General features: G+C 45.4%; 1 protein-coding gene across 1 annotated transcript in view; it reads left to right on the top strand.

The window, feature by feature from the left end:
• Positions 1-26,784, top strand: part of PITRM1 (pitrilysin metallopeptidase 1) — a 354,406-nt gene that overhangs the window by 95,427 nt on the left and 232,195 nt on the right. Inside the window, exons 11-12 of the mRNA XM_086941520.1 lie at positions 15,760-15,873; positions 16,216-16,312. Coding sequence (XP_086797646.1) covers positions 15,760-15,873; positions 16,216-16,312 — 211 coding nt within the window. The remainder of the gene's footprint in view (positions 1-15,759; positions 15,874-16,215; positions 16,313-26,784) is intronic.

Below are 26,784 nucleotides of genomic sequence, written 5' to 3'. Positions count from 1 at the left end.
CGGGGTGGTTTGGAAGGAGGTGGATGATTGGCCGGCGTTGAGTTCATGAAGGATGTTGGCATCTTAGCCCTCGCAGGGTCCATGGGGTCTGGCAATGGGCGTGGTCCAGGCGCGGACGGGCGCAGACGGGCTTCCCTTAGGCGCGCCTTTGGTGCGCCCGCGCAGCAGCCGCCATTAAGAAGGGGAGGAAAGAGGGAAGAGCAGCTGGGAGGCGGGTGCGGGGACGAATGGGCGAGCGAGGGGGGCGAGGCCGCAGGGGACGCAGCAACGGGAAGGGGAAGTGGCAAGAAGGCCAAAATGCAAAGAGAGGGCTATAGAGAAAAAAAGAGCCAAAAAAGGCGGAGAGAGTAGAAAAATGCAGACAAGCAGCAATTGGCAACTAGGGAAAATCAAGAGAGCAGGCACAGGATACCGACGGCTCGAACTCGCAGCAGCGAGAGTGGGAACACAGGCACAGTCTGTGGAGCTGTGCAGCGGCGGGAGCGACCTGCCTGGAGAAAGGGTCAAGCGCCGCTCCCTTCTCCCTATACCTTCTAGAGCATATTCTACTTGCAAAATAGGAACAACTATGGTCTTTTTAGGCAACATTCCCATAGCTGACATATGTAAGGCAGCTACATGGTCTACACCGCACACATTTATGTAACACTATTGTGTGGATGTATTAGCACGTCAACAAGCGAACGTAGGGCAAGCAGTGCTAAAAACACTTTTTCAAACAACTGCAACACCCACTGGTTAGCCATCTCTTCGGGGAAAATACTGCTCTGTAGTCTATGCAAAGCATGTCTATCTACAGCGCACATGCCTTGTTGTAGTTCTTATTATTCACGTTACATACGCATGGACATCTCTATACTACACTTACTTACTCCATTCTCACCCTCTGCCGGGAAAACAATCTAACCATGGAGTCGATGCCTATGCGAATTACCACCGAAAGGAGTCGTCCTCTTACCTCCTGGAAAATACTTATTTGAAGAAAAACAACTTTCACACATTAGGAACCAACATTAGATGGTAGGAGTATGCAAAGCACATGAATCTGCAGCTGTATATGCCAAGAACAGATACTTGCAGGGTAAGTAACATAATCCTTACTGTACAGGTCCCATATTGATATTGAAAGAGCTCCCTAGAATATGGTTCAGCCCACCCGGATTTATAGGGACAGGGGTGAGACCAGATAATGAAGCATACCACTATTAAAGTGGGTGAGGGTATAAAAAAAAACCACCCAAAAAACACTAAGCGGGGTCACGTGTTTTCCCTTACATTGACACAATGTAGTAACATAAACAAGGTTCATTAAATAGGACATAAAATACTTGTGTATGGTTTTGAATTAAACAGGGAGAGCCTATCCTGCACCCCATTAAAATACTCTTCCTTCCGCCCTGGATCCTTTTTGTTTAGCCGCAGGCTATTTTCTAAATCTGCACACACAAACACCACAGCAAGAAGTGGCTGTACATTCTCAAACTCCTCAAAAAAGGTCAAACCCTCGCACTCCAGAGGAAAATTCAAAAAGTGATCAAAGCAATAGTGATATCTGACTGGAGTATAGGATTGCGAACCCAATTGGGGCTCCAAAAACTCACCAAACCCCTATGAAAGCAACACTTAATGAGGCCAGGCCAGTTTCAGGTGAAAAATGATACAACTACTTCACTCCCACTCTTTCAAGGCTTGAATGGATCCCCATTGAAGCAAGATATATCCTCCTAACAGACTGCATTACACAGGAGTCTTCACGGATATACCCATTCCCCAAAATACCTATTAAAAAAAACCTGACCAGATCAGGAAGAAGCAATACACTCCGGATCACATAGTCGCTGCTTCTGAAACCACCAACATTTGAAAAAGAAAAATCTTATACACTCTTTTTCTCAGAAAGCTTAGAGACTTTGCAACTCCATCGCGCTGGAAATTCGTTCAAACCCATCAGAAGCTAAGAAGAGCGTAAAAGCCTTACTAATACAAAGACACCTTGAACACGAGAGGTAATAAGAATATGACCAACTCAATTCTTCAAACCTGCAAAGACCTCAACACATATCACATGTTGGAAAACAGACACCAAAACAAAAACACCACCTGTGTACCATGAAGCCACACTACCCAACAATAGCGGGTAACTGCTAGGCAACTTGTCATCTAATGATAACATAGGGGCTGCACAAGGACTGATTTGTACATACGTGCATATCTAACCACCTACTCCTCAAAAGCTGTCCTACCATATAACTCCATTTACAGTCAACCCAGGAAAGGATGACGCAGAAAAGTGAATTTGAAAGACTGGTATACAATATTATAAATATTGAGAAATGCCTGTAACAGAAAATGTGTAAACACTTTTGTACAGATGATCATTCTTGTGTATTGTACGGCACTATGATAACCTAGATAGAGCGGTGCTTCTCCAACTTTTTAGACCCACAACCCTTTTTTTAGAATGACAAACGATTGCAACCCACCTAGGTTTAATGGACATGAGGCAGGGATTGTTTTGATGCAAGTAAAACATTGTGCAACAGTGCACTGTCATTTGACAGATAGCACATTTTCCATTGAAATAGCCTCTAAATGTGCTCCAACATCCTGTTTAACTGATAAAACAAATGTTGAAATCTGGTTTCTCCCCTCTACTTACAACGCCGAGCACATCTTTACATCTATTCGCGGACTCTCCGGTCTTCCACACTCGCAAAATTTCAAGTGCCTAAGACCAGACTCTCCCGTATGGGAGGGCGCTCCTTCTCATACTTGGGTCCTGTCTTATGGAACGCTCTGCCTTTGTCCCTCCGTACCCAATCCAACCTTCTTTTGTTCCGTAAATCTCTGAAGACCGGCTGGCTGTTTAACCAGTAGTTCTCCCCCGTTTCTTTGCTGTTTCCTCACGGCGCCTGGAAACCCTTTATTGGGTAGCTGTTGTGCTGACACATAAATTTATTTAAATAAATAAAATTTATTGTTTATGCATCACCAAGTAAAGTGTCCTGATTTGTTTTGATCCTATTAAAATATTTGTTCCATCGTACTTCAGAATTACAAAAAGTGCTTCATTAGGTCTCGGACTATGCAGCGCATGCGCTGTCTCGTTGAGAGATGCTGTAAACACGATAGTGGGGGGAGCTCCACCCACTTTCCGCCCATTTTTTGATTGGCTTTCTTCATAAAATCTGCATTGTGATTGGTGTTTTGCTTCTTGGTCCCGCCTTCTGACGCCTCTGTCGTCATTTTGATCCTTCCGAGGCTATCATCCCCTTTACTGGAACAGTATTTGCTGCCCTGTGTGTCCCTCCCCCCCCCACACCCCGCCCCTCCCCGTATTTTCGCCCCTTCCTCACACCTCACACTCCTGTTGGTGCTTTTTAAAATGCTGAAGCTGCCATTTGTAATGCAATACGTCTCGGGTTAATGCAAGTCCTATTGCATTGCAAATATTTGTTTAAAAATACTGCGCAGTCACTAGCACGCCCACCTTGTGAAACGTAGTCGCAAAGACCGGAAGTCAGACGTCTCTCACTTCTGTGTGGATGGGGCTCCCGTGCACCGAGGAAAGTTTGAGTTTTCCCCATTCAAGGAGTCAGCGAACAGATTAATCTGCAGCAGAGTTTTCAGAAGGTATTGCAGCATGGTGGCATGCAGCAGCGGCGACAGTCCTTCTGAGCTGGCAGATCCGCTGGTATCAGGCCCCGTTAGGAATCTTCTCAGTCCGGAACCGACTGACCCTCCTGGCTGCCTCTGCCGGTCTGACGTTATCAGATGATCGTCCTCCCCTCTCCCTCTCTCTTTGCCTCCCTTTCTGTGGGTGTCTGAATGGAGAGTCTTGTGGGAGCGCGTTGGGGAAGAAACCAGGTGCTACCGTCAATAAAGGTTTAATCATTGGATTAATAACAGTCTCCAGGGAGGCAAGGGATGGAGGATGGGGGAGCGCACTGACCGGGCTTCTCTTACCACAGCAGTGCCCATTCTGCTTACTGAGGGGTTAGATAGTGGGGGCGTAGCTCGGGGAGGAGTGACACCAATACAACTTTAATCAATTTCAGTTTCTTTGTGTTTTTACTTGCATGGACAGACGTTAAACTTGATCATCCATCGGCTTCATATTATTAGCAAGCATAGCCACTTCTGGACTCTTCTCACTCACTCGCTTTCTGTTCTATCCAAGTTCTTACATTAAAAATCCTCCCATACACTACTCACCCCCCTGCTCTTTTTAGGTTGAGGACCTAAAGGCTGCGCTTGCGCAGCCTCCGGTCGGAGATTTAATGATTTGGAGTATGGGGGCTTGAACCCGCCTCTCTCCTCCATTGGCTGGCTTCCTAAACGGAGGCCAGCCTTGGAGGAGACAGGCGTCACTCCAATAAAGCTCCGTCTCTTTCTGATTCGGGGCGTGTTTTTAGCGTTCTTTCCACCTGTGAAGTCATCCGTCACTCAGAACGCCAAAACACGCCCCCGAATCCGAAATTGTTCGGAGCTTTGCGGCCGCCATATTTTTTTTTTTTTTTGCATCGGCGGTCAACGCTGGCGCGAGTGGATCCTGCTGCCGCTCCAGAGTCTCTGCGTTTGCTGGTGAGGATCGTCTTGTCTGTGCCGTTTTTCCTCTGCCACCCTGTTTGTGCATCCAGATCTCTCACCCCCCCTTCCCTCCGCCTGCAGCTCTACTTCCTCCCGCTCTCGCCCCCCTTCCCTCCGCCCGTTGTAATGAACATCAAATAACGTTATTTATTGACCAGCATAAAGTGATTGTGGGTGTGGGTAGAAGTAGAACAGCGCTCAGTGAAGTGTGAAAATCACACAAACAGTGGTGGAGGAACAGATTTGTAAACATTTCTACTCCTGTCTCAACAAATGGTTCCAGATTTAAGGAACTGTCTGCGAAACAACGAACTGCGTTGTGTATTAAACTACAACTTTAGACTCTGTATACAGAAGTGCGGCGCACATACGGGGCACTCTCTACCTCCTAGATTGCAGATTTTTCATGTGAAATTCGTGAATGAGACTCCCATTTGCAAAGGGCCTTCAAGAGGCAGAGTTTTGAAAAGCTTGACGCGATCTAATGCAAGTGAAAAGGGAAGGCTCCCCCGCCCTATCTCCCAGACTCCGGGGCGGCGCCAGCTCTTGTACTAACAATTGCGACCAGAGCCAGGCTTCCTGTGCGCGCTGAGGGTCCGCCGCTGCCACCCTCCCTCCAGTACCGAGGGTCATGTGTCCGCTGCCAGCTGCAGGCTCTTCCCCTCCCGCCCTCTGACCCCCGCAGAGGCGCACAGGCATGTGGCGGAGATGGGCCAGACTTCTATCTCCACTCTGTCCCAACCGCAGGAGCGCCAAGAAGGAAGCGGTGAGGGCAGGCCGACTGGGCACTTGTGTATTTATCTGTGTCCCGAGTGTAGAGCAGGTAATCTGGGAGAAGCCTGTTTCTATACCAAGTGGTTTACAGTCGCTAATAGACTGGGAGGAAGACGCTTTTGTATTGGTGATCTGCGAGGTGCATTTTGTGTGGATTTTGAATGGACAGCCTCTGAGGGGGATTCTGAGTGCGCATTTTACTTTTTTTCTTGCCACTGGTGTTGTTGGTGTTTACAGGCTGTGACAGGTATCTTCTGCCTCTGCTGAAAGTTTTGGGGAGTAGGATTCTCGGAGTGTGCAATGCAACCCGGAAACCACTTGCAAACTTCGATTTGGGACTGCACATGAAAAGTGTATCGTGGATTTTACTCAGTGAAACGTAAGCAGTGCCTTTCCGCTCTACGTGGCTTTTAGTGGGTCTTCCTTGCTGTTTTTTACGTATCGTGCTCCTAGGATTTTTACATAATTGCATATACGGTCTTGGTTCGACCCTCTCACTTTTCTTTAATTTTATGTTGCCCAACGCTTTTTCATTTTCAGAAACTGAAGGAAAGGTGAGTCGCGGGGTGCACAATTTTAGTATATTTTTTGCACCGTTAGAAAATATCCTATGCGTTTCCTGGCTTACCCTTCCTACCATTATGATTGCTGCGGCACAGTTTGGGATAGGCGTTGCCTCTTTCACCCCAGAGCTAAATTATGGAATATTGTGAGATAATGCAACCTAACTGTAAATCTCAGGCACGTAAAGATGTAATTTAGAAAATGGTCATCTGATGGGACCTACTAGAAGGGAGTGGCTTTGTCCCCTTTGAGAGCACAGACCTGTTTTGACAGCGTCATTGCACACTGCCGGTACTGGGCTAGGCTCCCTTGAGAGAAGAGGTGGGCGCTGCAAACCACTTAGAAGCTTTTGACAGATCACTGAAGTGCTTTCAAAGAAGAAAGTGCATTCAACACAAACGAAAGGATGTAAACAGTGGTCGCATGCCACTAATGAGCATCAATTATTTATTGGAGTGCTGGAAAGCTGCTTTTTTTCCTGTTTAATTGTTCCACTAAGATGCAACAGCCAGGGGATCTAATTTCCAGTCTTGAGTTCTTATTTGTGAAACCAATGCATTCTGGTAGTTGCAGTATTAGTTCCCTTGAGCTAACCCAAATGTGCTTATAATAAAAATCATATGCTAATAGATACCCCCACGAGCATAGCCGTTTAGTGCCATTGCGTTAATAAGATCTACTACACCAAAATTGGTATAGGGTTCATACACACATAATTCAGGGTGAAGTATTGTATTAACTAGTAAGGCAGAGGATTTTTTTTGTATTCCTATGTTTGACTCCTTGATAAACTGACTGTTGGATACCTTAAGTCGAGACAACAGTTTTCAGTGTGCATTGACCAATGCCACCCAATATACACCTTATTACAACTTGCATGTATTATCCATTTTTAGTTAGGTAATGACCATTCAGACCAGAACACAAACATTGTTTTTTTTTGTATTACAAACCTACTACAAAATGACAACTAATCTACCATTAAAACCTTATCCTAAATCATCAGGGTATTTTGCAATTTGACCTCGCGTACAATTATGACACAAAAGCGGTTCAGCGAGACTTCTAACGTAAATCTCCTGAGGACATTCTGTAGCAGGTATGACATTACTACAGAGCAGCATTTCGGCCGTTCACGCAAATTTAGTCACACCGATCAATGCTATAGATTACTTTTGCTATTCTGAAAGTTTTCCCGGTATTTATGTAGTTCTCAGAGTTGTTTCTGCAATAAACAGATGGCTGTGCAATCAATCACACAGGTAAAGACAACTTCTTATTTTGTGAATTTTTGGATTCCACTGTGATTGTAATTCTAATAGCTTGATTGCCAGGCTACATCGGTTAGCACCTCATTCTGCAGTATTTTCTCTCACTTTTACTGCTGTTAATTGATTTTTGGTTATTCTTACTTTCAAAAATCTTCCTAGGATCGTCATAAGTGCCAGCAGGTTAATCTAACAAGACTTCATGTCGTTTTTACTTCATATGTAAAATATTTATATGAAGATTCAAGAATATCAGCAACTGGCATTACGTTTTTACTCATTTGTTGATTCACGCTGTTGTAGGTTCTCTACACTAGGTATTCGCTTACCTTATCGTGAAGGGTCTCACCTAACAATTGGCGGGTTAATAACAAATTCAGAGCAAAGCAGCTGACATCACATGTTTATTTTACAATATATACAGAGGAGGAGTTCCAAGTCAGACTTTCACTGATGCAGACAAAATAGAGAAGGGCGTGCACTGCTTTAAAATTATGGTATTCCTTCTCACCAATAAATACAGAATTCTGTAGAAGATGGGAGACTCTTTGATGGACATTATTGGAAATCAGGTGTGGTGCATAGACCCTTGAAATATATTTCATATTTAACAGCAATGACACAATAAGTACAGGAGCCTCTGTAGAGAGTAATCTTGAGTTAGTAACTGCAAGTTAAAGCAAAATCTTGAAATCTGGGCCCATCATTAGGTGGACCATTGCTGCTGAAGCCTCAGTTATCTCGGTGCAAAGCCATTGGTCATAGTTTAATTGGCAGTTGAACATTTTTTATATTAATTATTTTGTCTCAAGTTAAAATGTTTATTGCGCCTCTTTCCAACTATGAATTTAAAAAAAGAATACATGAAGTGCTAGCTAAGAGCAGCTGTCAATCAAAGGTGACACACTATAATTCACAGTGGCATATCATTTATTCGTGCAGAAAATATTCTGCCTGTAGTGTCGGTTAGTTCTGCTTATGGGTCAATTGAGGTCAAATGTATCCCTAGCGACAGGCCACCCACTTGCCGCCCATCTTTTTTTATTTGCTTTCAGCATAAATACTGCCTCATAATTGGTGTTTGTCTTCTTAGTCCTGCCCACTGGCGCCTATGTTGTAATTTCAATCCTTCCGAAGCTATTAGCCCCATTACTGGAACACTGTTTGCTGCCCTGTAGTCCGCCTCCCACCCCATCTTGCATGCTCTGTTATGCTACTTACGAGTTCTATACATTGGATGTAGAGGCTGCTGTTGCTTACCATCGGTTGACTTAATTTTCAGTCTCATGTACTTGCTTCGTATTGGTCAACTTCCATAGGCTTTCTTCCTCTTCATGTGTTTGTCCAGATCCTGGAGCATTGATACATTTACTTTATCCTTCCACTGCTCATTTTTGTTAGATACTACTTTTCCCTTTGTGTTTAAGCCCTCTACCAAGGTGCGCCTTTTTTTCGCTGTGCTTGCTCCCCTGGCTGTGCTTGCTCCCCTGGCTGTGCTTGCTCCCCTGGCTGTGCTTGCTCCCCTGGCTGTGCTTGCTCCCCTGGCTGTGCATGCTCCCCTGGCTGTGCATGCTCCCCTGGCTGTGCTTGCTCCCCTGGCTGTGCTTGCTCCCCTGGCTGTGCTTGCTCCCCTGGCTGTGCTTGCTCCCCTGGCTGTGCTTGCTCCCCTGGCTGTGCTTGCTCCCCTGGCTGTGCTTGCTCCCCTGGCTGTGCTTGCTCCCCTGGCTGTGCTTGCTCCCCTGGCTGTGCTTGCTCCCCTGGCTGTGCTTGCTCCCCTGGCTGTGCTTGCTCCCCTGGCTGTGCTTGCTCCCCTGGCTGTGCTTGCTCCCCTGCCCCCTCGCTGTGCTTGCTCCCCTGCCCCCTCGCTGTGCTTGCTCCCCTGCCCCCTCGCTGTGCTTGCTCCCCTGCCCCCTCGCTGTGCTTGCTCCCCTGCCCCCTCGCTGTGCTTGCTCCCCTGCCCCCTCGCTGTGCTTGCTCCCCTGCCCCCTCGCTGTGCTTGCTCCCCTGCCCCCTCGGTGTGCTTGCTCCCCTGCCCCCTCGGTGTGCTTGCTCCCCTGCCCCCTCGGTGTGCTTTATCTCCTGTGTGTGTATGTGGCTCTGGGAGTGTGTGGGGCTCTGGGAGAGTGTGGGGCTCTGGGTGTGTGTGGGGCTCTGGGTGTGTGTGGGGCTCTGGGTGTGTGTGGGGCTCTGGGTGTGTGTGGGGGTCTGGGTGTGTGTGTGTGGGGGCTCTGTGTGTGTGGGGGGGCTCTGGGTGTGTGTGGGGGGGCGCTCTCTGTGTGTGTGTGTGTGTGTGTGGGGCTCTGTGTGGGTGGCTCTGTGTGGGTGTAAATGCAATCGGTCATGCATTTGCGAGCGATTAAGCTATTGGCATTGGAAATGACAATACCATTTATTTAACGATTAAGCTATTGGCAATGTAAATGACAATGCCATTTATTTATGATTTTTTTAAAAAAAAAGCCATGAGCAATGCCAATAGCTCTACCTTTAATAATGCCGAGGCCATTGCATTGTAAATGCTTGTTTCTGGAAGCCTGCGAGGCTCCGATTTCCCCGTTTGGCGTTGGAGCAATTGGGGTAGCGGGATTCTACTGATCTCCTGTACTAACCGAATTCCACTTTCTCTGCTTTCGATGACCGCGTCATTAACTTCGGCAATTTGACAAACTTCAACGGTAAGAGTTTGAAATAAAAGCCTCATACATAACTAGCGAGATGGAAGGGACTTGGGTCGAAATTTGAACGATAGGGAGAATGTATCTATTATAACAGGCGGAGTGACAGACTACCGGGCAGACAGAATGAAAGGTGAATGATGATAGATGCACGCTTACGGATTATGTTTACAACGCTAAATTTCAATAACGCTGTTCAGGGTCTTCCTTGCTATACTTCTGACATTGTGCACATGGTATTTCTAGCATAACAAGCTCTTATTAAAGTAATATATCATAAAGTAACTTCGGTTGGCACCTTTTCTCTTCTGAAATTGCTGGGATTTGCATGTAGCCACTCTCCGGTACAGGATGTAGTAGTACATTTACCCCTGTTCGCTGCCGCACCTCAAATGCTATCTCCCCCTAAGTGGACGTGAATTGCACAAACTTACCATCGGCTCCAAGGTCCAGCACTTGTTGCATCGGAGAACAAGGCGCCCCGACTGGCACCGGGCACAAAGAACAGTAGAAGTGTAGCTGTGCTTTCGGCGCACTGCTGCACGTCCTCGTACCTCGCCAGAGCGATGGGCACTTTCTCTGAACTCTGCCATTGCTGCAGCTCCGGATCTGAACAGGGCCCCGCTCTGCCCGACCCCCCCCCCCCCCCTTTCGGCCCCCTCAGCACCTGTCAGACAATGCCCTAGCTCCTACACCCTCCAGTGCACCTCCTGCCAGCCGTACACATCCTGTCTTCCATGATTTCAGACGACCCACTGCCAGGCTGGCGAGATATGTTCATATAAGCAGCAACACTGCTGATATAATCAGACTCTGGGTAAGGTAAGAGCCTTTGTCAGGGCAGTGACTAGCAATTTTACCGTTCACACCAGGTATTTCATGCTGAGATGGGTACAATAAAAAGAGGACCATACCTGTCGTTCGTACTTGCACATTCCTTGTTTATTTGCTGCACACTTTTCTATTCAATACTTTGCAAGCTACATATGTCAGAAATATGTGAAACTATTCTTTCAGCATATTTTAATTTAGGTATTTTAAGAGGCTGATTACATTCGGCGTTTACCAGTGGAATGCATTTCTGGCCGTAGCACAAAAAATAATTAGGAGACGTTAAACCAGGCACTGCGGTGTGTCATTGAACTTCTTGGTCGAGGTCCCGCATTTACAAAAGCTAGTTTGATATTGTGCTTGGGCTTGGATGTGGTACTTGAAAAAGTGTTTGCTCGCTATCAAATTTTACCATGGCAAGTGCCCCTTTGTTTAGCTAAATCATGTAATAATATTTTAGACTACTTTAAAATACCTTTGAAGTGATGTTTTCTTCATTTATAATTATTATACATTTGTAAAGCTTAACTATAGCCCAACGTGCATCTTGGTGCTAGTAGCTTTAGCTGTTTTGCTGTTATAGGTTTAGATTTCAAATGGGATCAACATACTGATCTTTTCCAGAAAGATATTTGGGGGTATGCAAAGTAGTAAGTAAGTAAACATTTGTAAAGCACAACGAATGTCGAGGTGCCTTGGCGCTAATACCTATGTACTACTCCCTAAGTACATGCCATTTTGAACTCGACCCAAGGCATCCAAAAGGAGACTAAAAATAGGAATATTCAGGAAATAGTAATATCCAATTAGTACAAATAGAAACGACTGAGCCCTTGTCATACTTTTACTAATAGGGAGTTGGATGTTTTAGGACTGATTCACACAGGCAAGAAAGAGTATAAAATGGTACTCCTTTAGCACTACTTCCTGTACCCATAGTCAGCCCCATTTGTATTTTGTTGATTCTCCCATTTCTTTTTTACTGGCTTTGATATACAAATACCAGCCACATCTGTAAAATAAGTGCTTGGGAGCAACCTTTCTTCAAGAGTTATTAACGGAGACAAAGCACTGTATTTATCACCACCACTGGCAAGCTCAGTAAACATTTGATACACCATTCTTCAAAGAGGATAGGATTATAATTTTATTGTGGCTTTCGCACAAAACCTTTCTACCATTGACAATTAAATTTAAATCTAGAAAAAGAAATCTGAAAATATAAAATATTCACTTTACCAACAATTTTTAAATTGAATTTGGCCCAGTATCATAACGTGAAGGGAAAGCGAGGGTACGATGAGAATGAATTATTGTAGGGAGAAAAGGAGAGCAAATGTAGGGAGAAAAGGAGAGCAAATGCAGTAGAGGAGAGAAAGCTGGGAGAGGAGAGAGGGAGGTGGAACAGAGCATAATTTATTTATACCACATCCTGATAATATTATAGGTGTCTTTTGTAAGCCTTAATTATACATTTCCAGGCCAGTCTCATCGGTATTTGCCACCAGTGTTGCCTTAAATAGGATATTTTAATTAACCCTGGGATTGCATCCCTCTCTTCTGTTCCTGTGATAACCCTTTGATCCCTTTCAAGATGGCGACACTCTGACTTTCGTATGTTCCAGGCACCCATCAGCCATCTTAGTCAAGCCCTTAAGAAATCTTTAATCAGTGTAGTTCACCATTGCTTGTTCTTGGGAATTCTACAAAGAAAACCTATTTACAGTTAACGTTTGTGCAGATTAAGACTACCAATCTCCTACTGGCACATGTAAAATTTACTTCTATTTTCTTGTTTGAATTAGGGTAATTTTACCCATGCTTAAAGTATACATACATCATGGCCGTAAGTCATTTTCTGAGAAACTTCTCATTATGTTTACCCCTCATTGCCAAAGCCACTTTTTTTTGGACAGCCAATTATACCTTCATTCCACAAGAAGCAGTTACGATGTAAAAAATCCACATTTTAATTCATAGAATGAGTATAAGTGGAACCTTTGGACTTCCGAGGCCTATTTTCATTTTTTTTTTTAAATATCTGGGGTCACGGTTAGGACTGACGAAGGGGGCTGTAGCTGAGCTAGTTAGTGTGCTTGGTCTTCCTATTTTAGTGTCATTCTCGCACATTTAGCATGTCCATTTCCGCAACTAAAACACTTGCAATGTCCTCCCAAAAAGGTTTGCAGTACACACAAGTTCCAGGTTGCGAAGGTACAATTGCCAAATTTCATGTCGAATAAGTAAGGGATTTATTTAACGAATAAAGAACAATAAATTCGAATTTTCACTATACCTTGTCAGGCATATTGTGTCATGATTAACTCACCACGCTGTCGTGCCCATCACAACTGGGCCTATCTGTGGGACTCTACAGTGTCCAAATACGTTTCCGGATCCTTAGCTACATTCATTTACTGATGTATAGCTTACAGTTCTGTTACATTACCTTCCAGATCAGCGTGCCCGTTTTTGTGGTAGCCAAATGTTTTTCCGAGCAAAGACTTACATTCTGAGAATTCTTTGCTACTTTGGTGTTCCTGTTTGGTTGACCCCTTTGTTTCCAAAGTTCCTGATTCTTGCAATAAAGCTATCCTTGTTTGCTGATTTTTCGATTCCTGAGCGACAGACACAATCCTTGTCCCTTGAACTAGAACTGTCCTACAGTGCTTATTTATTTTAAAGGCCCTGAGCTAGCACTAATTTAGAGCTTACATGTTTCTTATTTTAACAAAATCAGTTACTCTCTTCCCAGAACCTGTCTTTTTATTCCCTCTTCCTAGTGTGGTTTGTTTACTTGTTTTCTGAAAATTGCTCACCTTATTTTCATTTCTTTCTTGTTAAGCACTTCTACAGTTACTGGTCTATTGTGGCTGTATAATTTCTGCTCTCTGCTGAAATCTGTGAGACCGCCGATGATTCTCAAATCACGCGGCACTAAGATCTCAATGTCCTTTCACTCCCTTTATTTATCTTTCGTTACCTCATGGCACATCCCTTTTGTCATGCTTTTTATTTGCTTTTCCCTCATTATTCCCCTTACTAACTAACGCAGTCCATGCTGCCTTGCTGCAGCCCGCAACTCAGGACAGCCCGGCATGATTGAATCTGAGGGCTGCTGGTGTGCTCTGTGCTGGGTAGGTGAGGAAGCACTCCCAGCGACCAGGTTCACTCCGCTGCTGGTGTGGGGTTGTCGACTCTGATAAGGCGACCGTCTTCACGATTACATTTCTTAACAGTGCGAGCAGGGCCTTTTGCCTGTGTTCTTATTCCTATGCGAGTCTCCCTGTAATCAAGTGTCTGTGGCCTCTGCTGGTGTCTCCCCACCACAGCATCTATTTTTAGGTCACAGCCTAGGCAGCGCATGAGCTGTCTCATCCATAGTTGCTGTATACAGTATAGTGGGGGAAGCTACTAGCAGTGCACAAATGTTAACTGCTATGACTACTCTATTGCTCCTGCTGTAACTGCTTTACTACTAAAACTGCTGCATGACTATTCTGTTACTTCTGAAGTCATTGCTAACCTGCTAACGTATTCATCTGATACTAAACACAGTATATTAATATATTTATAATAGAAACAACATCACTAAACTCATTAGTATGCTGAGACCAATTGCCATGGCCAATGTTTTTTTTTTTGGTTTCGTAACTGCTAAATGTGTGCAGTTCTGTTAAAGGCATTTATATTTTGTTGTGTATCAAAAAAGACACCCTACAGCCTTTCCTTTCTCATTTCCTGTGCCCCAGCAAGATTGTCGAATAATTCACTTTACTTTTATTTCTCTGACTGCACTGTGAGAGGAGTTTGTCAACACCAGTCACCATGCTTAAATAAAATAAGACACTTTTGTGTCGGAAGACATAGCCTGATATTTGACCTCTGTCTTTAAAGTGCAGTATTTGTCACAAGATGAATACAAAATTTAAGAGCATCTTTATTGCTTAAACTTTCGCTATCCACACAGTGTGGGAAATGTTTCACTAGGGTAATGCAAGTGCTATATAAAACTTTCTATGAATTAAAACATTCAGTTTTTCTTCGGATTTGGATAATTGTCCTGTTGTCTTCAGGGAGACATGTATCCGTTATGTAATTTTGGTTTATCTCCTTTTCCTCCGCCTCATAGCAACAAACAGGCTATTGTTGAGTGGCTAAGGTTGACTAAGTTATCAAGCCTTCAATGTCACGAGGGTCTAAGGGATGTGATCACAACTGCTAACCTTGATATTTTGGTGAACCCAAACACTTTCTCTTCACCCTTTTTCCCTGATGCATCCTCTCCAGGGGAGTGGTCACCCCACTCTCTAAATTTGAAAAGAGACATGCCCTAATAAGGCAAAGGAAATACAATAAAAAAAAAATCTAGCCATACAATTGAACTATGGAACTTTGTCATCCTGGCCTATCTATCTAGAAATAGTGCATAGTTATTTGGATAATTGAATGCTTTACAACATGACAGCGGAAAGCCAACAAACCTTTTTCAGAAAGGCCTAAATCCTGTCACCTCACGAGGATCCTTTCTTTGAATGAAATTCGCACAGCAGCTACTTTGATATCAGTAGATGTTTTTGCCACCAGCTATGAATTGTGACTCCAGTAGGAGGGAAAATAAGAAGTTGCCGATCTAGGGAGGGTATTGTAATGGCATAACCAAGCATTCAGCTTGTCATAAACACAGTAAATGTAAATTCATAATTAATATTTGCATAGTCTTTTCCACTTGGAATGTATTATTTTGCTCTTGAATCTTCTTGATTTACATATAAATTATTATACAGCGTACAAGTGACATACTTTGAGTTAAACAAGTAACTTTAATTGAGAAAGTTATGAAGCACAAAGTTTTCTAGACCTTACAAACTGTTAACCTTTTTTTATTATTTAATGCTCTTAATGACCCCTTAATGCCTCCTTTTTTAGCTACATTTTAACTATAGTGAAACATGGCACAACATTTCTTATCCTTAATCTGTACATTTTCAAACCGTACAAAATTATTCTCTTCATTTTTAGTATACATTTGTAATTTTTTTTATTTGCTTTCACAGGTATAATGGCAATACAAGAGAAGCTTACTTTACTGTAGGCCTGCAAGGCATAACAGAGGATGACATTGAAACTGTGAAGCAGATTATTTCAAGAACAATTGATGAAGTTATTGAGTAAGTAGTAATTGATTCTTTAGGAAGTTTGTCATGGCCTCTGCATTTGAATTTTAATTTACTATTTGTTAAAAAAAAGTGTAGTAAAACTTCACCTATGATAAGCCTCTCGTTAGTTTTTTCATTTGTACAGTGCAATTCCAGCTTTTGATCAGTTCTTGCCACTTTCTAAATGTGATTATCCAAATTCCACTTTTTATACAAATTAACTGTTTTCAGCATGTGATTGAACATGCATAGTGGTTAACTGAGAGATTTGTGAGATAATTGGGAACTTTGGAATCTCTGTGTTTATGTTGCATGCAGTGGCGAAATAGCATGAATGTGTGTTTTGTTTTCCAGGAGAGGATTTGAAGAACAAAGAATTGAAGCTCTATTGCACAAAATAGAAATTCAGCTGAAACATCAATCAACCAGTTTTGGCCTTGCTCTAGCCTCAGTAAGTGCTGATTTGTGTTTGGTATTATATTGTGTTAAGTAGGATTGATAAAATGCATGTTCACCAAAGGTCGCTTGGCACTAATAGTGTGTCTGGAGGGGCTCCACACTGCCCAGCTATATCTCAAAGGCCTGTTTGAACAACCATGCCCTTAAGTCATTTTCGAAAGGAGTTAAGATCCGTGGTCTGGCGGATTTTCATAGGTAAAGGGCTCCACATAGTAGGGACTATCACAGAGAACCTTCCATATTTACTCTTGCAGTATTTCGGAACAACCAGTTGGTTCACATGGGCAGATTTTAGATTGCGTATAGGAACCTATTTTTTTTTCCAATCTCATCTGCTACAGATTTGGGCTCTAGCCCATTTGTGCCTTTAAACACCATGCAGTTTACCTTGAATTTTAGCTGATGTTTTGCAGGAAGCCACTGAAGCTTCTTTAACAGTGGTGTGACAAGAGTGTATCGTGTTGGGGGTGGGACTGGGTGTATAAAAGGTTTTATGGGAGTGTGAGTGGGTATGTCAGTGAATTTGTGGATGATGTAATCAATGATGTCATTTGAGATGTCACTGACCATGTCATGAGTGATGTAATATGTGAGGTCATAAGCAGCGCATTGCGGGGGCGCGAGTTAGAACGGCTGAATTTCTCTGGTTTTGTAAAAGTGAAATGTCAGCCTAACAAAAACCTGTAACCTTTTGGTTTTTATCAGCGAATTACTAAAGTTTTTTTAAATTCTATTACCGAACTAGAACGTCCCTGTAACCTTTGGTATTTCAGTGACTATATATACCCGAAATACTGGGTTTCTTCGGGGCGACGTCGTGAATACGTTGCAAAATTGGTGCAAAACAAATGCAGACATTCCACTGCCATCAGCACATTCAAACATATTAAATAAAAAATTCCATTGTAAACATTAAGCTACAAACACTATATACATGCTTCTTTCAAAACATGTTTAAAGTTATGTTTTTGTATTAAGTCTCTTCAAAATTCATCTTTAAGACCTATTTAACTTTTTCACGGTTATGCAGGAAGACGCGACGATTGCACTTTTTCCATAAAGTGAAAAACACATATTACAATATTTTACACACTAGTGGATTATTGCTGTACACTACAACCCACGTTTTTCTAGTGTATTTCAAGAACAACCATCTCTAAAACCTATTTTCTGTCTTTGCAGTGAGGCCGGAGATTGCAATGACGTCTGTAATCCCGATCTCCGCGGATATGGAGCGAAAGGGAAAAGCAAAAGCAGGAATTCAATAGCCACCACCACAATCAAAAATGATAACGATATAATTAATTCTAACCATCACACTAGATAAATGTTTTTATAGTAGTTCAGATAGTGATTTATCAGGATCTCAGTATAATACAATGGGTATTAATGATTCACTACTATATTTTTGTTTTATATTTCCATCAGTATTTGCGGTGTGCTATGATAGTCTTGACGTCTCCGCAACGGTACACTGGGGCCGCACTGGTTATCGCGGAGTTGTCGTGAATATTGCGGGTGATAAAAAAAATAAATCTATTTTAGACGCATAACTTGTGTCACTAACACATTTCTGAAACATGGGGTCAGAGTACCTTGACCCTGACCACTTATGTTTACTGTTGCAGAAATTTTTAGCCCCAGGAACTGTTCCTGCTAGATAAAATGGCAGCCGCAATTTTCTGTTTAGGTTGTGTCCAGCCAATCGCAGCATTCCTGTCAGCACGCACGACGCGGTTAATCACGAAATTGTTGCAGAATATTCACGGCCAAGGATATATCTATAATTTTCAACTTAAATTTCTCAAACTACTGAACGGATTTGCACCAAATAACAAAACAAAAAGCCCAATCTGTGTAACATCTACCTTTCTGCCAAATTTGGTGTAATTCCATCCAGCGGTTCGTGCTCTAGGTTCGACAACGTGTTCCTATGGGAATTAACATTACAAACTCACCCTTATTTCGCGCCCTATTTTTCGGTCCAGAATGCACTTGCACTGATCACTGCCAAACTTTCCATGACATAAAGGACCTACTTTGACACTTTTTTAGGGGGGAAATTTCATGAGCGACCTCTGGCCCTGCTCGCAGGCAGGTCACTCCCAACGCTGCTGCACGGCTCTGCCTGCATTGTTTTTGCCTAATCTTGTAAGTTTCCCCTGTGCCTAACTTGCTTTCTTGCCCAGACTTGTTTTTATTCCTCTGTGCCTGTACTTGTTTTCTTGCCTAAACTTGTTTTACCTTCCTGTGCCCAGTTCTCCCGCGGCCCGCCCGTTTTTCCTGCCTCTGCGTCCCTGCCGCCCCTCCCCCCTGCAATACCATTTGCTGCCCGCTCCCGACTTCCGGCCGCTCCTCCTTCCCACATTCCCCTCATATGGAGGCCGGGCAGGGTGAAAGGAGCGACCTCTGACCCTGCCGCAGGGAGGTCGCGCCCCTCATAGGGAGGCCGCTCAGCAGGCACACGCGCTGCTGGCGTGCTGAAGGTGCTTGGACCGCGCCCAGCGCCAGGACCCCTGGACCCCGTGAACGCCACGACGCCCGACACCGCTACGATGCCAGAACCCTCCACACATAACACCAGAGGATCACACACCTGCATCCTGGCCGCCCCAAAGCGCACCCATGGAACTTTTACCTGCCGGAACTGCAGCTTCAAAAGCATCAGACCCACCATGCTGCTGACCAGGAAAGAACCCAACCACATCAGATGCATCCTTCTCAACACCCGCTCTGCCCGCAAACACGCCGTTGAACTCTGAGACCTACTCGACTCAACCTCCCCAGACGTCGCCTTCCTGATGGAGACACCTGGCTGAACCCTGCCTCAGCACCCGACATAGCCATAGCCATAGCCGTCCCGGAAGGCTACAGATCACCCGCAGGGCCGCATCAACGGAGCAGGAGGAGGAATCGCCATTGTCTACAGGAACACTCTTGAGTCGCGACCAACACCGACGCCACCCTCAGCACCGCCTAACACCTGCACTTCCAGATCCACACCGACCCCAACACCGCCCTCAGAGGAACCCTCATCTACACACCCCCCGGACCCTGACCACAGTTCAGCGACTCAATCGCCGACTTAGTCAGCACACACGCCCTCCCCTCTACGGACTACATCCTCCTCAGGGACCTGAACTTCCACCTCGAGAACAACGACAACACCAACTCAATCACCCTGATCCCCAACCTCTGACAACTCGTCACAACACCCACCCACTCCGCCGGTCACACACTTGACCCCATCTTCTCCGCAAGCCCCAACATCTCCTTCAACCACATCACGAACTCCACTGGACCGACCATCGCTGCATCCACTTCACCTTCACCTTCAAGAAACGCACCACCGCACCCAACAGATGCCTCGCCGCTGCTGGAGCAAAGTCACTGAAGACCAGCTAACCACCACCCTCGCCCAGATCCCACCCGCCGACCCCGCCACCACCACTCGCAACTTCAGACAATGGATCAACAACTGCGCCAACACCCTCGCCCCGATCAAGAAACCCTCCAACAGTCACACCAACAAGAAAGCCAGCTAGTTCACTGAAGACCTCCAGGTCTCCAAGCAAACCTGTTGAAAGCTGAAGAAGATCTGGCTCAGTGAACGAACACTGGACAGTCACGCAGCCCACAAGAACGCCACCAGCAGACACCATCACCTCATCAAATTCGCCAATAGGGCCTCCTTCAAAGACCACCTAGACAACAATGCGCACAACAGCAAAGAGCTCTTCAACATCGTGAAGGAACTCTCCAACCCCAGCACCAACGACGTCACACCCTCGCAAGACCTGTGCGACTCGCTGGCCACCTTCTTCCACCACAAGATCGCAGACATCCACGACGGCTTCAGCGATACGACCGCCCCGATAACCACTGAGACCTCCGCCCCCACAACCACCATCTGCACCAACCTCCTGCTCTCCTGGACCAACATCAACGATGACTACACCATCAAGATCATGAACACCATCCACTTTGGATCTCTGTCGGACCCATGCCCACACCACATCTTCAACAAAGCCAGCATAGCCATCGCACACATCTCCGGAAAGTCATCAACACCTCCTTCGAGACAGCAACCTTCCCAGAGAGCTGGAAGCACGGCAAGATAAACGCCTTACTCAAGAAATCCAAGGCAGACCACAAGGACCTCAAGAACATCCGGCCCATCTCCCTGCTCCCGTTCCCGGCAAATGTCATTGAGAAGACCCTCAACGAACAACTGACCCGCTACCTCGAGGAGAACAACATCCTGGACCCTTCCCAGTCCGAGTTCCGCAGCAACCACAGCACCGAGACTGCCCTCATCGCCGCCACCGATAACATCAAGTCCCTGCTGGACAACAGAGAAACGGCGGACTTTATCCTCCCGGACCTGTCAGCCGCCTTTAACACGGTCTGCCATCACACACTACGAGCACGTCTCCACCACGCCGTGATCCGAGAGAAGGCCCTGGACTAGACCACCTCCTTCCTCTCCGGCAGAACACATAGCGTCCGCTCCCCCCCCCGAAGCCACAGAGATCTGCGGCGTACCCCAGGGCTCATCCCTACTCTGTTTAACATCTACATGGCACCGCTCGCCAATGTGCCAGTTGGCATGACCTCAACATCATCTCCTACGCCGATGTCTCCCAAGGATGTCCTTGGGGGGCCAACTAGCCCTCCAATAAGTCCCAGTAGGTAGGATATGGATATTTGTGGCTGAATGTGATCAAGGGCTCGTGAAGCCCGAAACGCGTCGTTGCAGGCTGCGGGTGAAACGCAAATAAACTTACATCTTGCCTGATCTGCTGTTGTGGTCTGAGTTCCTTCTTCGCCGGAACACGGAAGTGGTGGGAATTGTTTGGCGGAGATATATATCTATATCTATATCTATATCTATATCTATATCTATATCTATATCTATGTCTGTCTGTCTGTCTGTCTGTCTGTCTGTCTGTATATCTGTCTGTCTGTATATCTGTCTGTCTGTATATCTGTCTGTCTGTCTGTCTGTCTGTCTGTCTGTATATCTATCTGTCTGTCTGTATATCTATCTGTCTGTCTGTATATCTATCTGTCTGTCTGTATATCTATCTGTCTGTATATCTATCTGTCTGTCTGTATATCTATCTGTCTGTCTGTATATCTATCTGTCTGTCTGTCTGTCTGTATATCTATCTGTCTGTCTGTCTGTCTGTATATCTATCTGTCTGTCTGTCTGTATGTCTGTATATCTATCTGTCTGTCTGTCTGTATATCTATCTGTCTGTCTGTCTGTCTGTATGTCTGTATATCTATCTGTCTGTCTGTCTGTCTGTATATCTATCTGTCTGTCTGTCTGTCTGTATATCTATCTGTCTGTCTGTCTGTCTGTATATCTATCTGTCTGTCTGTCTGTCTGTATATCTATCTGTCTGTCTGTCTGTCTGTATATCTATCTGTCTGTCTGTCTGTCTGTATATCTATCTGTCTGTCTGTCTGTCTGTCTGTATATCTATCTGTCTGTCTGTCTGTCTGTATATCTATCTGTCTGTCTGTCTGTCTGTATATCTATCTGTCTGTCTGTCTGTATATCTATCTGTCTGTCTGTCTGTATATCTATCTGTCTGTCTGTCTGTATATCTATCTGTCTGTGTATATATATATCTGTGTATATATATATCTGTGTATATATATATCTGTGTATATATCTGTATCTGTGTATATATCTGTGTATATATCTGTATCTGTAGATCCACATGCTTTGCATACTCCTGCCGTCTAGTGTTGTGTCCAGATTTTTGTATGGTGTTTTTCTTCGAAGAAGTCTTTCCAGTCACAAGGTAAGGTGACTCCTCCTTTTGGTGATAGCGCGCATGTGCATTGACTCCATTTTTACATTGGTTTTTTTTGTATTTGTATTTTAGACTTGTAGAGCGCCTTATCACCCCGGGGTCTCTAAGCGCTTAACAGGCGAGTGAGTACTGGCAGGAGGAAAACAGACTAGATGTTACCCCATGCCTCTAGAAAAAGCACAGTTTTTAGCTTTTTCCTGAAAGGCAGGAGTCTGGTTTCTTTGCGCAGATTTTCAGGCAGTTGGTTCCAGGCTTTGGGCATTGTGTGGGAAAATGTCCGACCACCGATAGTGGATCGTTTGATCCTAGGGCAGATCAGTAGGGCGGCATTGGCTGAGCGTAAGTTCCTGTTGGGGGCATATGGGACAAGGCGTTTTTTGATGTATTTCGGGGCTTGCCCATATAAAGCTTTCTGCGTAATGCATAGGCCTTTGAACTTGGCTCGTTGATTCACTGGCAACCAGTGTAGCTCCCGGAGGAGAGGGGTGGCCGGTGTCCTTCTTGGTTTATTGTAAATAAGTCTGGCCGCGTCATTCATGACGATCTGAAGTCTCTCGGTGAGTTTTTTCGGAATGCCGAAATACATGGCATTGCCATAATCCAGTCGAGCCAGAATTAAGGCTGACACTGCTCTTCTGAGAGTGTCTGCCTTTAGGATGGGAGCTAGCTTGCGCAGTTGTCTCAGGAGGCCTACACAGGTGCCCACCACCGCCGAGACCTGGGCTGACATAGTGAGATTTGTGTCGATGATTATGCCCAGGCTTTTTACTGCTGTTGCCGGTATTGGGGGGGGGTTACCTAATTCTGAGGGCCAAAGGAGGTCGCACCAGGGGCTAGATGAAGTTGTGATAGGAAGAACCTCCGTCTTATCCGGGTTGATCTTTAAAAAGTTTGCCGTCATCCAGTTGACGGTAAATTTTAGAATATTCTTCAATTTTTGATCAGCCATAGGGGAATTGCCTATCTGAATGATGATCTGGGTGTCGTCAGCATAATTATATATATTACAGTCCATCTGATTCAGAGATGAAATGAGGGGCTGCAGATACGTGTTAAACATCAAGGGGGACAAGGCAGAGCCCTGCGGGACACCGCATGTGATTTTAGCAGCCTCTGACACCAGGTCATCCAGTTGTACTTTCTGGACCCGTCCACCGAGGAACGAGGTCAGCCAGGCGTGGGCCGTGCCCTTGATGCCAAACTCCCCCAACAGCGACAGAAGGAGGTCATGATTGACCGTATCAAATGCCGCGGAGAGGTCGAGTAGCACCAGGGCACAGGGATCTTTATTATCTGTTTTTAAGACGTAGGTCATCTAGCACTGATAGCATGACTAGTTCCGTGCTGTTGTGGGCTCTAAACCCAGCTTGGTTGGGTTCGAGTAGAGCGTTACTCTCGAGGTGGTGCGAGAGGGCGGACAGCACATGATGTTCCAATATTCTAGCTAAATTAGGCAGTTGAGATATGGGCCTGTAATTCTTTAGAATCTTGGTGTCGGCACCGGACTTTTTTAGCAGGGGGATCAGTCTCGCCTCTTTAAGAATAGAGGGGACTAGTCCAGAGGTTAGGGAACTATTTAGGAGCGATAAAATATCCTCCTCCAGACCTGGCCATGCTTGTTTAAATATCTGCGGGGGGCAAGGGTCCGCCGGAGAACTAGATTTAACTTGGTTCATCACTTTTGTCAGGGAGTCCTTGGTAAGTAGGGGTAGGGAGGTTAAAGGCTCAATGATTGTGGGTGGGAGAGTTAGCGGAGTTACCGGGCAGTCAAATCTAGGGGTGCTTTAGATTTCTATCAGAAGGTCGGATATCTTTGAGGTAAAGAAGGATTGAAATTTATGGCAGTCTTCTTGCGTGAAAGAAGGCGGTTGTTCCTTCTTTTTCCTCAGTTCAGTAAGTACTTGGAAAATTTCCTTCTGGGGGTTAGGTGCTGTGGCAATTCTGCTCTCGTAGAACTCACTTTTTCTAGTTCTGATGGCTTGTTTATACAAGGCGAGCTTTCCCTTATATAGAGTCTGGCAGTTAAGATCATACCCCTTTCGCCAGGCTCTCTCGCACTGTCGCAGGGCCCATTTTAGGAGTCTCAAATCGTCATTGAACCAAGGGGCGCCTTTGCCTTTTTCCCTGATTTTTATCTTACGTGCTGGGGCTACCACCTCTATTGCAGATTCCAATTTTTGTGATAGCTTTTGACTGGCCTTCTCTAGGTCATCTTCAGGTAGTCTGTTTAGGTGGGAAGGTTGCTGTAAAGTTGATAGCAAAGTATCCGGATTAATGGAGTTCCATCTTCTCACTACCCGCCATTTGTCGGATGAGATGCTTTCTTGTTTCGGAAAAGCTAAGCTACCCTGTAAAAGGTAGTGGTCTGACCAAATGCAGGGCAATAAAGTGACTGGGCACAGGGCAGGAACAGAAGTCCATATCCGGTCCAAAGTATGGCCCTTCATGTGTGTTGGGCCTGTCACAATCTGGGTTAATTCTAGTGCGGTCATTGCGTCTTCGAGCTGTTTGGACGTGATGTCTCTAATGGGCTCCTCCCAGTGGAGGTTTAAGTCGCCCATCACCACGAGACCCTCATATCTCGTACGGAGGTCGTGGACCAGACCCAAGAAAGGTTCTAGAAATGTTGGGGGGGGGTTTTAGGCGGGCGATATACGATGATTATCGTGAGGCAATTGGTGGGAGAGCAGAACTTGACGCCTAGGATGTCTGCTCCCTCAATGCATTCAGCACAGATAGTTTCTGCTTTAAAGGCATTTTTATATAGCAGCGCTACTCCCCCCCCCCCCCCCCCCCCCCTTTTCTGCCATCTTTTCTGTTATGAGAGATAGATCCAACGTTGGGTGGGAGGGCGGCCACTAGGTCGGGCGCGGAAGAGTCATCCAGCCATGTCTCCGTAACTCCTAGAATATCTATGTTCCCCTCCTGGACAGGGAGAATACCTCTAAATGGTGTTTTTGGAGCGAACGAGTGTTCAGCAAGCTGACGCTCAATGACGTTACCGTTGCTCTCCTTCTCTGATCGAGTTTTTTTTTGGCTGGTTCAGCTGCGGGCTTCAGTATGTTCTCCCGCCTCAGAATCTGCTGTGTATGTTGGCTAATGGAGTAGGTAGCGCTATTAAGCGCAATTAGGTTTTCCTTGGAATAACACGGCGCTGATCCAAGGGTCATGGCCCCTGGTCCCGGCCGGTCGCTTGCCTTCGGCGCCCCGCCGGCGCCCCCGCTGCGCCCGTCCGCTGCGCTGCCTGTATGATGGTTCCATTTTATGCCAACGAGGGCGGGAAGGTGGGCGTGGCTAAGCGCTTGCTTCTTAGCCCCCCAGCCTTCTCCTCACCTAAGATGGCTGCCGCTAGTAGTCCTACCTCGAGGTCAGTGACCAGGGAGCAGGGATAGCTTAAGATAGGAAAAGCAGGTAGATTTTGAAGAGCAGGACCCGGCTTTCCGCCTCAGGACACTGCAGAACAGAGCGTTTAGGCAGAGGGTAGGTGCTGTGCAAAGTAGCAATAATCACAGTGCAAAACACGCAGGTTTAAAAAAATGCAACAGGTATTTTTAAAACTTGTTAAAATGAACAAACGCTTTCGCGCACAAAACGTAGCACTCACTCACTCGCAATCAGTGAGGAGAATGAAGGAATCGGTTCTTTTATGCCCACGAGGGCGGGAGGGTGGGCGTGGCTAAGCGCTTGCTTCTTAGCCCCCCAGCCTTCTCCTCACCTAAGATGGCCGCCCGCTAGTAGTCCTACCTCGAGGTCAGTGACCAGGGAGCAGGGATAGCTTAAGATAGGAAAAGCAGGTAGATTTTGAAGAGCAGGACCCGGCTTTCCGCCTCAGGACACTGCAGAACAGAGCGTTTAGGCAGAGGGTAGGTGCTGTGCAAAGTAGCAATAATCACAGTGCAAAGCACGCAGGTTTAAAAAATGCAACAGGTATTTTTAAAACTTGTTAAAATGAACAATTGGGTTTGGATGTGTATTGCTGGGCTCCGGTTCAAAATCATTCTTCGAGTTCCCCTAGGTACGCAATCCACTCTACCCCCGACGGTATTGTTCATGTACATGTTTCCCTCTTCTCCGGTTCTGGAAACACTTTATCTTCGGTCAGAAACGTTGGGGCGACTCTTGGGCCTACCCGCATTGGTCCACCCTTCCGCCGGTGGAACAAACTCCGTTCCAGTTCTGTCCTCGTGCCACGCCAAGTACCCTAGCACCGACCTACATTAAGTTTGTAACTTGTGCCGCTCTCTGGAGTAATGCAACACCAAAGCTCTGGATATCTTCTGTGGAGAATTGGAGCAGGAAGAGGTCGAAGAGTCAGAGGCCCGCCCCCTTTCTCCATCACTCTGCAAACGCAACTACTACTTAAACGATAGAAATTCACTGGAAAAAACAAAGGTTACAGGGACGTTCAAAATAGGAATTAGCATTTAAAAAATCTTTAAAAAATGTGCAGAAAAATAAAAGGTTACAGGACCGTACTAATTAGGCTGACATTTCTCTCGTACTAAACCAGAGAAATTCAGCTGTTATTGTTAGTGAGCTAACTATAACTTGCGTACCCGCAATGCACAGTTTATGACCTCACATATTACATCACTCATGACATTTTCAGTTACATCACTGATAACATCTCAATTGA

The sequence above is a fragment of the Lissotriton vulgaris genome, chromosome 10, assembly GCF_964263255.1.
Source record: "Lissotriton vulgaris chromosome 10, aLisVul1.2, whole genome shotgun sequence".
NCBI lineage: Eukaryota > Metazoa > Chordata > Amphibia > Caudata > Salamandridae > Lissotriton > Lissotriton vulgaris.
The sequence above is the reverse complement of the archived record's forward strand: the minus strand, read 5'-3'. Positions and strand labels throughout refer to the sequence as shown.